Source organism: Miniopterus natalensis, chromosome 2, assembly GCF_054644295.1.
Source record: "Miniopterus natalensis isolate mMinNat1 chromosome 2, mMinNat1.hap1, whole genome shotgun sequence".
NCBI lineage: Eukaryota > Metazoa > Chordata > Mammalia > Chiroptera > Miniopteridae > Miniopterus > Miniopterus natalensis.
In genome coordinates, this window is record NC_142082.1 from 107,676,647 (window position 1) to 107,693,390 (window position 16,744).

At 48.9% G+C, this 16,744-nt stretch overlaps 1 protein-coding gene across 1 annotated transcript; it reads right to left on the bottom strand.

Moving 5' to 3' along the window:
* Positions 1 to 1,756: 1,756 nt before the first annotated feature.
* FGF6 (fibroblast growth factor 6) lies at positions 1,757 to 14,075 on the bottom strand. The gene is made up of 3 exons (XM_016215219.2): positions 13,730 to 14,075; positions 12,431 to 12,534; positions 1,757 to 2,418 (listed from the first exon to the last, which is right to left on the bottom strand). Exons 1-3 carry the CDS (start codon positions 14,073 to 14,075, stop codon positions 2,242 to 2,244), a joined length of 627 nt encoding a protein of 208 aa, XP_016070705.2. The 3' UTR covers positions 1,757 to 2,241.
* Between the last annotated feature and the right edge of the window lie 2,669 nt (positions 14,076 to 16,744).

A 16,744-nucleotide genomic window follows, 5' to 3' on the forward strand; every position in this document is an offset into this window, starting at 1 on the left:
CAGAAGTGATATTCAAAATACTTAACACCTAGTACAGCAGAGTCCTGGTACCCGTTAGAACAGATGCCCAGCTGCTCGTAACTGATTCTAGTCGTAGTCAGTGTGCTGGGGCCTCTGTGTAGTGACTAAATATCAAGCCTGCCAGATCCTGGGCATTTCACAGCGTCTCCTTCTCACTTCCAGCATGACAAATGGAAGCAGACATTTGGGGAAACTCCTTGTTGGGGTTTGAACACTCTTATGAGCCACTGGAGAGATGCAGGAAAGGTCTGGCAGTCTGCCGCCCCTCTCATGCCAAGTTAGCTCAAAGATCTAGGCAGGGAGGAACCTAACTCTTTGGGGCCTAAAACTTGTTCCTCCTCTCCAGATCACAGTCTGTCCATCCACCCAGCTTCCTGCACTCTGGCCGCATTCCTTTGGGAACTGATATGGGCCTCAGGTTCTGAGAGTATCCATTTCTGATAAACCCTGTTATAGAAACAGATTACTCTGGACAATCTTCTGAAAATCAATCAGCTTTGCCTCTAAGCCGATCTGTGCTTCAAATATTCCAGTCAAGATGGACCAGTTTTCTCTCCCTCTACTGATCCAGGACCTCAGCTCCTTCCAGTTTCTATCCAAGGCTTGGCCATGTCCACTCCTGCTCCTGAGCTCTTCCTGCATGTTCCAGCTTCGCTCACCTTGGTGTGGACTTTTCCTCCTCACCCAGCACATGTCCTCCTGTTGTTTGCTGGGCAGAGGAGGTGGCCAGAATGGCATCTTTCCCTTGGATTTCCAGTGTCCCTCTTTGGCTCGCAGTCATCCAGACCAGATCTATGTATAGATGGGGCATCTGCACGTAGAAAGGTATGCTAGAGATGAAGTGCCGGCAGCAGATGGGGGGCCGTCTTGCAGGCTGGGGCCCCTGAGAGTAGTGGACGGTGTCAGGTCATCTTGTAACTCCATGGTTCACATACGCCGAAAATATTTGCACTCTGATACGGCTCTCTCTGGTTTCAGATTTAGGACCGTTCCAATGGCTCAGGAATCTGAAGGCTCCAGGCAGACAACATTTATAGTCGCTTGGGGAACCTCTGCTTTAAATACTCTCAAAGGGCAGGAGGCAAGACTACACTGAGCAGCAAGGAGCTGCTTCAGCTTGGCTGCTTGATTTTACAGGATTAACACTCTTCTACTGTAGGGGGCCAGAGGGGGCAAACCCCAGACGTCACGGTGCCCGTTCTACTGCATCCAGGCACCGGTGTGTATGTGAGATGAGGACGACCGAGAAGGAAGTGCGGGTATCGGATGAGAAGTTGGGTGAGTTTCCTGGACATAGCTGGAGAGGAATTATCATCTGGAGTCCAACACTTCTCTACTTCCTTCAGGCTCTATTTTGCACCCCTCACCCTTTGCCAAAGAGGTTGCCATTATTAGGATCCTTGTCATCTGAGGTTAAAATAAGACCTGGTTCACAGTGAGGAAAAGTTATGGGCAGGCAGCCTGGCCCCGCTTGATCTTAGAGCCACGCGCACTGAATCCTCCTGCAGAATGGCTCTCCACAGAACATCCAGTCCCTCCGCTGCCTCCAGCAGGCCTTCCCCAGCCGCCCGAGAAACTGCTGTCTCCCTTTCCTCCGAGAAGGCTGCCCTGACAATGCGTCCCAGTGTCCCCAGATCCTCCTAAGCAGGAAGATTGGAGTGCTGCTCACTTTCTGCCTGGCGTGTAGTTAAATCTCACTCCCACTCACCCCGCCTCTCTGCTACCTGCCATTCGTGCAAGCCATGCAGTCAGGGGCCTCCAAATGGAAAGAGGCAGAATGGGAGGGCACATCAATCCTGCTGCCTTGACAAGTGACATTCTTGCAGTCAGATGCCTGCCGCGATGATCTGGAAGAAAGAAACCCGATGCTCTGAAATGCCTTTGCTCTGACAACATATACAAAGATGTATGGACATACATCAACACACACGTGTTTCCACCCTGCCTTTTCCTGGGCACACAGTCACGTTCTACAGTGTCATCTGCACCTTCTTTCCTCAGGTGAGGTCAGAGCATGGGCTCCCCTGCCATCCTAGAGTGCTGGCTGCAACCCTCACTTGGGTGGGTTACATGTCGTGGCCCAGGGAACCAACTCGGGTCTTCCCAAGCATAAGAGAAACCTGACTCAGGCATCGTGGGGGGTAAAGGGAATTGTTCACTTGTGCAAAATTCCAATAGAAAAAAATGTCACTTTCTCCTGTGCACCTTCTTTCAGGGTCCTTATAGCCTGGGAAGGAAGTGAGTGACGGTCATGATTGGCGAGACCTTGCTGCCTCGCTTTACGCGTCCATATTTGCTCAGTGCGATGTAGGTCCCTCGGTACCGGTCTGACTCATAGGCATTGTAATTGTTGGGCAGGAGGGTTTCTCTGAACTTGCATTCCTCCTGGAAGCTGGGCTGTGAGGGAATGGACAAACGGCAGAGCATCAGTTATAAGTGAGGCCCAGCACCCCCTCTGCCAGGCACCCTGCCCCTGCCCCGTGTAAGACAACCACTGCGACACGTCAGCCGTCCAAGGCGAACAGAACCATGGAAGGTTCGAACAGGAAGAGGCGTCAGGGCTCGCACGGTCCCCTCTCAGGTGGGTGGTCTGCGTCACGCGGGGTGAGCCTCCTGACTTCCAGATCGGGGCATTTCCTATGAAACACCTGATGATAACTTATTCCACTCGGAGAAAGGACCAGGAAAGGATACAATAGGCTGTTTCCTCCAGCCCGCAGTGAGAGCTGGTCTAGTGGAGCGGGATGGAGAGGGGGCTCGGGGTTCTAGTTAGTGGCCTCTCCACTTCCTAGCTGTGGGGCCCGAGCAGCCTCCTCTCCCCTCAGCCTCCGGTCCCTTTTCTGCAAACTGTGTGGTGGGGAGGCTAGTGGAGGGGCCAAGGCCGACGGTTTCCCATGTCCTTTCCGGTGCTATCCATTGAATACGGTAACTCATTCTTTCCCCTTGTGTTTCCTCACTGTCCTTCCCACTTTAAGTCCCAAGTTTGCTGTCCCTTAAAGAGGCATTTTGACTTCGAGCCCAGAAGATGCCCTGTGCCTCCTAGACATTCATCGTTCTCCAGGGAAGTGCAGGAACAGAGGCGGTGAGGAGCAGTGCTTTTTATTGGGAAAAGAGCCTGGTTCCCCGTGTGACAGGTGGTGCCATGGGGTCTGGGGCCAGTGATGAATCGCTGATTTGGTAGAGGACTGTGTGTGGACCACCTGTTCAGAAAATGAGCGCTGGACTTCCTGTCGCACATCAACAAGTTCATTGCCAACAAACCACCCAAGTCCTCCTTTATTCCTGGAAAACAGAGCCCTTGCTCTCTGGGCCTGCCCAGGTCCCTGTCCTGAGGGAGGCTGGGAGGATGTCTGTGCTTTTGGCGAGGAGAAGCTCCTTGGGGCCTAGAGGAAGAGAGCAAGGAGGGTGCTGGGGGACGTGGGATGTAGTCTTTAAAAAATAAAGAGTGAAATGGAGAGAAATAGGTGGAGTATAATTTTTTACTCCTTCCTGCTGACTGGGGCCATCAGCTATAAAAAGCCCACTGGCTGACCGGCTGTGCCACAGGAGTCCTCTGACCTTCTCTAAAGGAATTGCACTGTGAGCTCCCTGACCTGGCTGGCAGTGGATGGAGGAGCCTCTTCCTGTTATGAACGGAAGGTGATGAGCTTGCTCACCAGGGCTCCCAGACTCCCCCAGCCCTTGGAGTTCATCTCTCAGACAGCGTTTAAAACAGGGTGTGATCCCTGCAGACAGGTTTTTCCTTCCCAGTAGGCTCCAAGTTCCTTAAGACAAGAATTGTGCCCTGTCCAGTACATGATGCTGAATGAATGACTTAATAGGGACAACACTGAACGGTACAGATACACCCCCCCCGTGGAGGGCTGTTCTGATGCAGGTTGGGAGTGGGCAGGGAGCACACTGAGCACCCCCCTCTCGCCCTCCTCCTCCCCCTTTCACGCCCTTAGTTTATGAAGCACTTTCACTTTATGTTTACTTGCTTGAGACAAATGTGAAAGCTCTCACCAGCCACTGTCAAATGGCTCCTTGGAGTTCCCACAAGCTTCCCTTTCCCTCCACAGGGATGTTCAATAAGTATTTGTGGCATGAGTGGAGGAAGAACTGTCTCAAAGGCAGACAACAAGCAAATCAAAGCGGGTAAAGGGCATATTTGAGTAATAGCTTTGAGATTAGACTGATGAGGATTCACCTCTTACTCAGCTATGTGAACTCGGGCAAATTAACTTCCTAAGCTTTAGTTTCCTCATCTGTAAAGTGGGAGCACTAAGAATAATTATGTCATGGAACTGGAGTAAGATTAATTGAGATAATGCATGAAAAGTCTTTGGTATAATGCCTGGCACATGATAACATAAAAAACAATTGTTATTACTATAATTATGTTTTTCCAGCTGAATCATGAACTACTCTACATTAGAAGCCCTGACCTTGCCTTGCCCTGGATCCCCATTTCTGCATTTGGTGGGTTATCGGACGATGTAGCTTTAAGCATTGCAACCACTGCCTGAGTGACTGGCAGGCAGTGAGCATGAGTGAGCGGGCATGGAGCCAGGATAAGCAGAGGCTGAGACTGGCTCCAGCACTGCCCTCTCCAGGGCCTCTCTGGACCAAGGTTTCTTTACCTGTCATAGGGAGTAGAGTCAGTCACAGGACCTAAGACTGTTGATGGGGAAAGCTCTGGAGCAACAACACTAGGAGAAAATAAACTCAGGACTGATGATGAAAGTTAAATAGAAATAAAGCTACAGTGATGAAAAGTCTGGTGCAGATCAATGAACACAATTGAAAGTCAAGAAGTAAATCCAAACATGTGTGAATATAAAATAAAAATGGAACTGAAGTGAATATAAAATAAAAGTGGATCTAAAAATAGAAGTATTTCAAACCACTGGAGAAAACATGGCATTGGTAATAATAATAATAACAATAATAGTTTGTATGACTTCATTCATTATATTAAAATAAATTCCAAAAGGAGCAAAGATTTAATTGTAAAAAAAGAACCTTAAAGATCCAGAAAAAAAAGTCAGAAAGGTCTTTCTAAGCAGGATACAAAACAAATAAAAGCCATAAAAAAATAAATAAATTGGATTCTGCCAGGAAAAAAATCCAAAAACTTTAAACAAAATAAAAATATAAATAGCAAGCTGAATAAAAAATATTTCCAATGCATTATATTTTATAATATATTTTGCAATATATTGCAAAGAGGACATTTTGTTACTACATTCAGAACCCTTAACTCACTGAAAAATAGGTGTTAATGAACAGACGATTCACAGAAAGGAAAATATGAATAGCATTTAAACCTAAGGAAATATGCTTAATAAGAGAAATGTAAATCACATAAAAATATGAGATCCCATTTTTAATTGTTAGATTACAAAGAGAACAATATTTGATAATATACTTTCACTGGTGAAGGCAGAGAGACTAGGAATTCTCTTTCTGGTCTGTTGATGTGTAAATTGTTATAAACTCGATAAAGAGCAATTTGACAGTACCTATTACAATAAAAGAATAGTTATAGCTTTGATTAGTAATTCTGCTTCTAGAAATTTATCTTACTAGTGCACTCCCCAAGTGTACAAAAGTGGCTGCAGAATTATTTACAATAGTGAAAGACCGAAATCAGCCTAAGTGTCTCTTAGGAGGGGTGGTTAACGCACACAGTGGAATACTATAGACCATAAAAAAATAAGAAACCTCTTTGTGCACCGACTTGAAATGACCTCAAAGATATATTGTTAAGTGGAGAAACAAGATTCAAACAGTGTGTATAGTATGCTCCTGTTAGTGTGATTTAAAAAAATGATCCCCGTGTGCACACCCAGGGCCACAGGTTCTTCCTGGAATGGTGCTCAGGAAACTGGTAACAGCGGCTGTCTCTGGGAGGAAGTGGGTGGCTTTGGGACAACAGTGAGAACGAGACTTAATTTCCATGGCATATTCTTTTGTGCTTGGTTTCCGCCTTAGGCCATGTTCATGTATTACCTAGTCATACAAGTAGATTACTTAAATGGAAAAGGAACTCAGGATAGAAGATGGGCCAGGGGGTGGAGAAAACATTGGTATCAGAAACGGGTGGCCTCCTCCTCTCACAGCCTCGTTTCCACCCACCGCTTTCGCCTCTGTTCTAACTTGATATGTCCCTGGAGAGTAACCTCCCCGCTGATTTCCAGGAGAATTCATTTCTGATCTGGATGGTGGTCAGGGAAGAGGTTTCATGTGTGGTTAGCAGACTCCAGAGAGGAAATCAAATCTTGGAGGCAGAGTGTGGGGGAAGAGGAGGGGCAGGGGAGGAACTGAGCCATTCTGGCAAGAAGCTCCTAAGGCCTTTGCCATTGTCCTCCATTCTAGAACGTGTCCAGTTTAAGAACCCAGCCTTTCCTCAACATCTGGGTCTCCTAAAACTTATTTGTTTACACGTGTATGATGGTAGTTTATACATTGTATTTTGTTCTCTGCTCATCACAGAACAAATCCCCCTTCCCTTTTTAAAGTTTCTGACTTTTTTTTTCCCCATTCTGTCCATTTAATCTAGCTTATTTCATGTTCTTAGCCTTCCTCAGAATTCTGTACAAATCCAAAGTGAAAAAAGAAATAGATGAAGTTTGCTTTAGAAGCCCTCTCTACCTTTCTCTTGCCTGTTCCTTTAAGCAACCCCCAACCCATGCTGGGGGGTCAGGTGGCTATAGGCCTGTGGCAAGACCCCAAGACAGCTTCCCTGAACTCTTTGATGTAGCTGATGCTACATCAAAATCAGGCGAGTGGGATTTTCCTGCAGATTGATGCTCAAGCTGGTATCACAACCCAGCCCCTTAATTCATCTCCACCATTTCCCTGAGCTCTGAGTTCTCATGGCTCAGGAATGTTGGCTCCTCAGCTCTGGTGAGAAAAGTACTCGCGCCAAGTGAACTCTGTGATAATAAAAGCAGCTACCATATATTATTACTTGAACAAATGAAAATAATTCCAGTGGATCACATTTCCTGGGCCTGCCGGGCCTCAAGCCCCAGTATGACAATGTCTTAAATTCCATATAGGTCCAATCAGACTTCTGTGGAACCAAACTCTAGGGCATTGGGCTATCATGCTGGAGAAGGCCGTTGGCAGAGGGGTGGGGGCGTGGGCGTTTCAGCATGAGCTACCTCAGGCAGAAATGCCCCTGGGAGCCTGGGGGAAACCAGACTTCCGTCTCTTGTCTTTAGGCAGAGCCGAGTCACCCCAACTGATGGAAGCGAATTCTTGCCTTTAAATTTCTTTCTCCTGCGGCTGCCCTTGGCCGCTCGTCCCTAGTGCTCCCGGCTGTCTGTGTGTATGGAGGTGGGAGTGGGATGCGCAATAGAAACAAAAAAGAAAACTCGTTGTCCTAAGACCCTTTCCTCCTGCAGCCCCTGACTGCTTCTTTCGCTCTCCTTAGCTGAAAAGAAGACATATCTCCCAGCTCTGAAGAGGTCTGTGTTCGCTAACCCTCGTTTCTAATACACAACTGCATGGACAATTTAGAAGTGTTTGAAAATGTTTCCAGCAGGCACATCATTCTTCTCATTCCTCATAGCTCTCTGTAGCAGACGAAGCGTTGTGTGACTTGTCTGCAGGGCTCTCCAGGCCCATCAGTGCAGCTCGGCTTCCCCTGCACTGCAGTCCCCGCAGCCGGGAACTCGCACAGGAGCCAAGGTTAGGGATCCTTTGTCCCGCGCCCTCAGGAATCCTGTTCTCTGCTAGCCCAGAGGGGCGGCACACTGAGCACTGGCTGAGGGAAAGGCTTGGTCCTCCCGGCCCCCAGGTAATTCTCAGAGGCCTCTCTGGATGAAGTAAATAGTATGTTTTGCACATTGTCCTCCTGAGGCTGTTGAAATAACCTGGTTATTATTTAATGGGAAAGGAGGAAAGGGAAGACTAGATAATGTAGGCAAGCCATTCATACAGTTTTGCTAATTTAACACTCTCCGAGTCTGTTCCCCCTGATCCCTGGGGGAAGGGACTGGACAAAGGCGGCTTAGACGCATGCCCAGTAAGGTCTGAGCGACTGGGAAGGTGCCTACCTGTCTGCAAGTCACACCTGGGAACAAATCAGTGGCCAGGATGGGCGTAACCACTGCAAGCGCACAAAACCTGAATATTTAAACTTCTAGACAAGAGAGCACTCTGCCTTCTTTTTCCTCTCTCTCTGGTGCACTGGGCTCCAGTGACTCCTGTTGCAAGGGATGCGCTCCCCTGTGCCCACACGGCTCAGGGAATGTGGGGCTCCACAAAATGGACTGATGGACTGTAATTAACTGATGTTGACCTACACTGGCTGCAACATGGAATGGAAGCTCTGGACACTGGCCTTGCTTTTGGGTCTAGTGGAGCCCCAGCTATACCTCTTTCAGGACTGGTTTAAAGGGCATGGGATTTTGGAACCTGAGGAGTGTAATTCCATGCAAATAAAGCTTTTTTTTACCACATTTCATTCTCCGGGAGGGCTTCTGCAAATGCTTATTTTAGCTGTACTCCAAGAACCCCCACTCTCACAGGAGAGGGAGGAGTTTGATTCTCTAATAACAATACTACTATTGATTTAAAAGATGTAGACACAGTTATAATTTGTAAAACTAAAATCATTTAGAAGCATAACTGAATTTCTAGTACCTTTTTGTTACTGTGTGTTGTGGACAAAAAAGGGGCCACATACTAAACCTGACAAGCTGAGGGGAGACCTAGATGGCAGCCTTAGAAACTCAGAGACTGAAAGTAACCACATAGGATGGTCTGAACATAAAATTCCTAACTAAAAGAGAGTCATGGCAGGCAGTCATGTCCTAGGCCTGTAGCTTCCCTGACAAAGGTCAAGCTTTACCTTAACTGAGCCCGTCTATTGTTTTTCTGCATCCAGGATAACAGACCTCTGCAGTGTCAGAGCAATCTCCTTGTCCAGACCCCTCAGGGCACAAGCGCCAGCACCAGAGCAGAGACCAGGGAACCCCTCATTGCTATCTCGCTCCTGAATACCACCTCTGTGCTGTATGTACCCACCGATGTCAAAGAAGTATGTGTCTCTCCGTTTTACTTTTCATCCAACCCCAGAGATTTCCCCGCTTTGCTTTCTCCCACCCTCACAATCTACCACCAGTGGATTTCATGTAAACTCCTTATGTCTCCTTGGATTTTAACATATAAAGTAAGCTGCAAAACTGCCATTCTCTGGAACGGTTTCTCAATTTGTTGAGATTTTGCTTCCTGGCAATTGTCCTCAGTTTGTCTCAAACTCTTACAAGACTTTTTCTTAAGCTGGACGTTCGTTCATCAACAGCATTTTTTTTTTTTTTTTTCAGCCAAAAGATTCTAAATAGAATCATTGTCAGGGGGAGATCCTTGATTTTTTCTTTTTTAATTTTAAAGAGGAGATTGGAATTCACTGATTTCTGCCTCATTTGAATACCTCTTCTGTACACCAAACGTGCTTCTGCTGTAGGCCTTACCTGCCCAGCCCTGAGGCGGGTCCACACACAGCCATGATTGACAAGACCTTGGAGACCTGGTATCTCAACTGTAAAGTGAGGGTGAAGATCAAACGCCTCTCCCAAGGGTGCTGGGGGATAATGCCTAGAAAGCCCTCTGCAGGGCACCCTACGAACAGTAGGCGCTCAATATGGGGTAGCTATTTATTGTCTGAGGAGGGCGAGGCACCCTGCCATGAGGCTCTGCACCCCTCTTTCCTGCAGATGAGACATGTGGGAGGGCACTTTTCCTCAGGTGGGCTTTCTTGGTACTTATTCTCCCACCACGGGCTGTCCCTGTCCCCTCCCAGCATAGTTCCCCTCCCCCCATGAGAAATGCCATTTAGCGGCAGTAGCAGCTGAGCCAAAGCGAGATGAGGCAGCTCTGGGGGCTTAAAGGGAAATAGTGTGAATGAAATCATCACCCAGCAGGAGTCTTCCTGGCTCCGGGATCAGTTGGCAATTGTTTTTTTAGACTGTGATAACGGGCCTCCAGGGTGGTGGCAGGAGGGGTGATCCTCTGGAGCCAGTGAAGGACAGGGTCAGTGCCCAGGCTCGAGGCACAGCTCTGCCGCTCCCCTGTGGAGCCCCACTCCTGCCTGGCCCTGGGCTCCAGGAGGAGAGTCTCCCCACTTGGAGAAGGTGCTTCTGGGCCAAATGCTCCTGGTGTGTGTGTGTGAAGAGTAGGCAATCTCTCAGAAAAGTCCCCCTTCCCCCTAAATTCTGTTCATTTAGTGAGCCCTGCTTGGCCCCTTTGAAGTCATGTGGGCCAGAGGTGTCTCCTACCTTAGGAGTCAGTCCACACTTCAAAGAGATGGCTCCCTTCCTTTGGTTACTTTGAACTATTTACCCTTCTGAGGCACGTCCTCTGTTAAATCTCGTGTTCCCAGCCTCCCCCAGCTTCTCCTACCTGGACCATGAACTTCAAGTGGGAGGTGGGTAAATATCCCCCATATTTGTGCCCTTTCCCCACCTCACAGGTGAATTCCTTTCTGGATAAGGAGGGATACTAACTAGCTTATTAATAAAGGTGGTAAGGGGAAGGGTTGCTGTCCTGACTGCTTCCTTCCAGGAGATTTACTGCCTGAGAGCCCTTGCGTAGGGTCCCGTAGCTCGCATCCCAATTGTGGCTCTTCCACCAGTGGGGCTCCAGGCGTTATGCGGGCTGGTGAAAAGGGACTCTTTGGGATGATGCACTCCTCAGAGAGGTACCTACTCCGCTAAGACCTGGGTCGGTCCCAGCTGCCTCCTGTCCTCTCCATCACCTTTGCAGAGTTGTAAAGGGTATCTGAAGATGCCTCACTGTGTTTCACCTCCCCAGCTCTCAGGGCTGGGGTGGCCCTTGGGCAAGACAGAGGCCATGCAGCCTGGTGGTCCTCAAGCCTGCCTGCGACCCAGAAACACCGGAGAAACTTAAAAAGCAAAAATAAACAAGCTGACTTCCAGGCCCCAGCCCAGCCCTACTGGATAAGCATCTCTGAGGGAGATCTCTGGAAATCTGCATTTTTAACAAGTTATCTAGGTACTGTGAATGCAAACAGTCCTCCCACAAGTCTCATCTGTAGGAAAGGGGTGCAGAGCCTCATGGTAGATGCTTCGCCCTCCTCAGACAATAAAAATAGCTACCCCAACTTGAACGCCTACTGTTTATAGGGTTCCCTGCAGAGGGCTTTCTAGGCATTATCCCCCAGAACCCTTGGGAGGCACGTTTGCTCTTCACCCTCACTTTACAGTTGAGATACCAGGTCTCCAAGGTCTTGTGTCAATCATGGCTGTGTGTGGACCTGCCTCAGGGCTGGGCAGGTAAGGCAGGTAAGGCCTACAGCAGAAGTACATTTGGTGTACAGACTGGGATCACTGTTCCAGCTCCTGCCCCACTGACACTCCCTTGCCTGTCTTATTTCAGAGACCCACTGAATTTAATCCATACCCCGTCTCCATGTAAACCAGTCCAGACTGAGACATGTTAGCGCAGAGGCCACCTGGGCACCCCATTCAGGTACTTAACAGACCTCTCTTGAAATAGTCTCCCCAGAAGCTGGCACCAATCCCAGGTCCCTCTGTTCGCTTCCTGATCCTCAGTCTGTCTCCAAGGAGAGGTAGAGCAGCCCTCCGCACCCTTCCCATAAATAACTCTGGTATTCCTTGACGAGCGCTCAAAGGTCTTCCTTTATAGACTTCTTATTTCTGTCTAAAGAACTCCAGTTTCTTCAACATCATGGGGATACTTTCTCAGTCCGTATTTTGGAAACAGCCAAATCATGGGCTGAGAGACTCAGGAGGAAGGGGTCAGAGAAGACAGGGATTTTGGTAAATGTGCTCAGAAGTCTGAGAGGTAAAATCTTGCAGGGTGATCTGTGACAGGGAGGAGGAAGGGTGGGCCTAGTGTCCACAGAGGGTTATCATAGGGACCCTGCTTCTCCAGCCTCTGAGATCAAGGAGTAGAGAAGACTTAAAACCTTACACTAAAGTTTCCACATTCTGATGAAAGTGAGGAGAGGCTGCTCTTCGCCTTCTTCTACTGCACTGGGGTTGGAAGCCCCTCTGGGAAGGTGGGTTGCGGAGAACAGCACCCTCGGCAGGCTTGCTTCTGTGGGACTCTGCAGTTCAGGAAATCAAAGCTACCACAGCCAGGGTGGCAGCTGGATGCCAAGGCAGTTCTTCCTCAGACCCTACAGCCCCCTGAGCTATGGATCCCGCTTAATTACAAAGCTCAGGCGGACAGGGCAGAGGCCAGGGTGCTGTGAACCTTCCGAAGCCTGAGCTTCAAGCCTCTCACCTGCACAGTCTCCTCCCACAGCCCCCTCTTTTCTCATTCAGGATAAATACTCATTTCCATACTCAAGATTTTGTATTATTTTCTTCAGTGGTGTGAGCTTTAGGCCTTGTACAACCTGGAGCCTCCCCTCGCCTGATGAACTCACCGTTGTGTATAATCTTCCTTTACTGTTCATGGCAACGAAGAGGGCGCTTTTCACTCCAAAGAGACTCACCACACCCCGCTCCACAGTGGAAATCTCCAGCAGGCCTGGCAAGGAAAGGCGGGCTGTGTAACCTAAGGCTTGTGCAAAGCAGAGTGAGCCCTCAATCTAAAGGGGGCCCTGCAAGGATATCTAGGCCCAGCCCCCTGCTCCTAGAAAGTCAGACCTTGCATCACCTCCATCCTCAATCTCTTTAATTTTAGGAAATCCAGCAGCTGGACTTGGCAGGTCTTGCCACTATATGGTCAAAAATTCAGTTCTGCAAGGGAACGTTCTGACCTCAGAGTTAGGGACCACAGTGACTTAAGATTAGCTTTGACTCTGGGTTTTCACTGACTTAATCACTTGAGCTGGGTAAAAAATGCATTCTGATCAGTTTTGTTAAAAATTTATACTCCAGCCCAGCAGAAGGGTGGCTCAGTGGTTGAATATCAACCTAGGATCCAGGAGATGGCAGTTCGATTCCTGGTCAGGGCACATGCCTGGGTTGTGGGCTCAATCCCCAGTTGGGGGCATGCAGGAGGCTGATCAATGACAAATCTTTCATCATTGATGTTTTTATCTCTCTCTTCTTCTCCCTTCCTCTCTCTGAAATCAATAAAGATATATTTAAAAAAAATTTATACTCCACATATTTCAATCAATCTCAGCCCATCTAATCTTGCAAATGCATCAACAGAGGCTGATGGTTTGCCTGGCTCCTGCAGCCCCACCCACCCCCTCTTAGATGGGAGAGCTTATCTCTGCAGCAACCATCAACTTCTAGGACACAGACCTGGGGACAGAGGGGCAGGTGGAAATGAAAAGAGGGATGTGCTTCAGCTGGAAATTGTGCAAACCACTCAGCTTTCCTTCTCAAAGGGGGAAGCTAAATAAAAATAAGCTTGTGTCTAATTTGGTCCAAGTATCCTCACTCGTTCCCCCATCCTTGCCTCTGGTTTCCCAGGCTGATGGTTCCCAGTGGTCTTATATGGCCACAGGTGGCCCCGTAATGCTGAAGTAATTAGTGCCACAGGGGCTCCCTAGGCTGATGGCGAAGCACACAGGGATGCTTGGACCTCAGCATATTCAGCCTGCACTGAGGCAGGGTCAGTGAGTCTGGGAGGGTGGCTCTGTTACGGGCATCCCACTGGAGCACAGCATTTCTCTCCCCTTTATAACAGGGCCCCACGCATCAGAGCAGGGCCCCTTCATCTTTTAGCCCAAGCCCCCAGCTTCCCACTGGCTGCAACTGGCACTCACTGTAGGGGTTTTCCTCGTGGGTCCCGCTGATCCGGCCGTCGGGGGGCACCTGGAGGTGAAAGCCGATGCCCACGTTGCAGTAGAGCCTCCGCTGCCTCTTGATCCCCACCAAGTAGCCACTTTCCCAATTCACCCCGGCAATCTCTCCAGCTAGCCCAGCTCGGGACCTGGACAGCAGGGTGCCCCAGCCCCTCGAATCCAGCAGCGTGCTGTTGGCTCGGGTGCCCGCAGGTGAGGGCACCACCATGCCCACTAGGACGCCTAGGAAGATGAGAGCCTGCAGCGTGCCCTGAAGACGTCCTGCTCCCCGGGACATAGCGATGAACAGCCTCTGTCCCAGGGCCATCCACCTTGCCTCTCAGGCACGTGGTCAGAATTAATGGCCCTAAAAATACCGCCCTTCTTGTTTTTCTCCCCTCGGCATGGCGGCAGGGGCTTATTTTTGGAAGGCAGATGAAGGCTGCTGACATAAAACCAAAGCCTGCTTCGGGCACTCGGGTCGGGAGCAGAGGGACCCAGGCTGAGCCGCGGCTGGTAGGGACCATGGCTTGGGGACGCTGTCTAGTTCACCCGCTAGCTCCGTCCCGAGTTGATTATATTTGATTTGACCTATCTTTATAGTTCAGCAGCCCGGCCCTCCCCTCCACCCATCATCACCCTGACGTCAGCTGGCCCAGCTCACTTATCCAGGGCTGTAACATTAACCTGCTCCTGAGCTGGCTGCTCCCCAGACCCCCATCACCCTCCCCATGCCCCAGGGATTCTGGGAGCCACTGTCATTCCAACTATGAGGCAGGAATGAAGTGAGCAGGGAGCATCTCCGAGGGAGGGGGAATTGGCTGGGGGCCCAGGGAAAGAGGGAGGCGAGAGGCTACCCAAGATCCAAATTGGGCAGAAGTTCTTGGCCTGGCAGTGCTGGCTTCCTTATTTAGAGGGCAAAGGGTAAAGACAGGGATAGGGGAAGGCTTGGTGGCACGTGATGACCAGGGCCTATGAGTTACCTTAGAGACCTTTTCATGGAAAGAACTCACGGTTGACAGCAAGAGAGGCTCAGGGGATACTGAAAGTCTGGACCCTTTTAGCAAAAGGGGGCAGAAATTGGGTGGCAGGGCGTGGGAGGTTACCCAAGGAGCCTTAGGGTCATAGAGGGAGGGAGGCTAGGGCTTGGCTTCTGCTCACTGTCCTGGCCATGACATTCACCCAGCCAATGGAATGGAAGTTGTCTCTGGCCCTTGACATTACCCACTGGCTAGTTTCCTACCTGGGCTCATCCTTGGCATCTGATTGATATTATTTCCATTTTACAGACAAGAAAGCTCAAGCATAGAGAACTTAAATATCTTGCCTGAGTTACCATAGAGAGCAAGTGGCAAAGTCAGACATAAGGTTGGCCTGAGTAGAAAGCCTATGCTTTTAGCCTCTATGTGACTGCCTGTAGTAGAAATGAGATGTCCATGCTGGCCTGCAGAGATGACTGAGCTCGTTACACACCAAGAGTCAATCAGAGGATTACTTTAATAGCCCAAACGATTCACCCACGTACACAGGCTGGAGGCTGCAGGCTGCCTGGGGAAAGCTCTGAGGATGAACCCACTGGTCAGGGACTCCTCTGAGACACCACTCCCTCCTTTCTGGCTCCAAACCTTCTACTCCAGCTTGGGTCTCAGCCTCCAGTCTGTGGCGTCCACCTGCCTTTTGCTCTCTGCCTCGTTCATGTAGAGTGATGCTTCGGTTAGAATTTCTGTCAAGCCACACATTTCAGTTTTGCCCTTGACATGTTTTCTTGGATCCTTTGGAGCCCAGTCATCTTCTGTCATGACTTTTAGCTGAAAAACGGAGTGAAGAGCAGGGAGGGATATATGTACCCCTACTTAGTATCATTCTCACTATTGGGGCCCCCAGCTTCCGACCATCTTCCCCTCCCTGTCACATCCATTGCCTTACGCCCAGCCTTATCATCACCAGCACCACCATTTCCCATGAGGAAAGACTGGCACCTCGTGGGCACAGATTGAGTCTACTATGTAGGCCTTTGTTGGGGAAATAGTAAATAAATAAACAAATAAACAAGCAGAAAGCAAGCATCTCTATGTAGAGTAGGAGAGTTATAAATAATGCAAATACAAAATTGTAAGAAAAAAACAAAACCCTTTACTTTGGATTCCCAGCTTGATATGTCTTTAAGCTTCATGTATGCAAGAGCAGTGGAGACCCTCTGTCGATGATGTTTACTTTGGGACCTTGGGTTAGTCATGCTTCCTGGGCTGCCCCAGGGAAGAGGCGCCAGAATCATGTGGGACAGTCAGGAGAAGTTAGTCTGAAACAAACACTTGTCTTGGATAGCTGGAGAGGTGCTCATCTGCAGAGGTCGGAACCACTGGAATTCTTCTTGGAACCCATCCACTTTGGGATCTCCTTAAAGGAGAGATTAAACTATAACAAAGTCCATGCTATCTATTAATAAAAATGTTAAATCTCTTTTAACCTCACCCCAGATTCCTTCTTGTGCAGAGATTAGTTGGTGTCATAAAGCAATGAACTTTGGAATGGGGGACACCTGGATTTGAATTCTGACTCTACTACTTATTAGCTGTGTGTACTTGAGAAAATGCTGAACCTCTCTGAGCCTTAGATTTTTCACCTGCAAACTGAGATCATTATTTCATAGGGTGGTTACAGGGATTAGCAACAATGTATGCAAAGGTCCTGGTGCAAAGCACAGGAGAGCTCCCTCCCCAGTCTTTTCTCTGAAACACAGAGAAAATCTCTTACCTGATTAAAGGAGGAAGAACCCAAAGTGAGAAGGACCCTCCCTCATCTTAGGGGTGAGAGAGACACATGAGCTTCCAGTTCTTAGCTGCCAGCCACCAGAGCATATGTTGTGATGGCTGTTAACATATGTAGAAGCAGGCAGCCCGGATTCCTAAAATATTCTGAAAACCAGTAATAGCCTTGGTACCATCCCCTGTTAAATATAAAACTTAAGTAATTCATTCTATTAAAAAGCCTGGGTCT

What these genes read in the sequence shown, in the direction of transcription:
- FGF6 (XM_016215219.2), bottom strand. Translation starts at nt 14,075, where the DNA reads ATGGCCCTGGGACAGAGGCTGTTCATCGCTATGTCCCGGGGAGCAGGA. An exon ending in CCACGAGGAAAACCCCTACA is followed by an intron (nt 12,535 to 13,729) that starts GTGAGTGCCAGT and finishes TTTCCTTGCCAG; the next exon opens with GCCTGCTGGAGATTTCCACT. An exon ending in AAGGAAGATTATACACAACG is followed by an intron (nt 2,419 to 12,430) that starts GTGAGTTCATCA and finishes ATTCCCTCACAG; the next exon opens with CCCAGCTTCCAGGAGGAATG.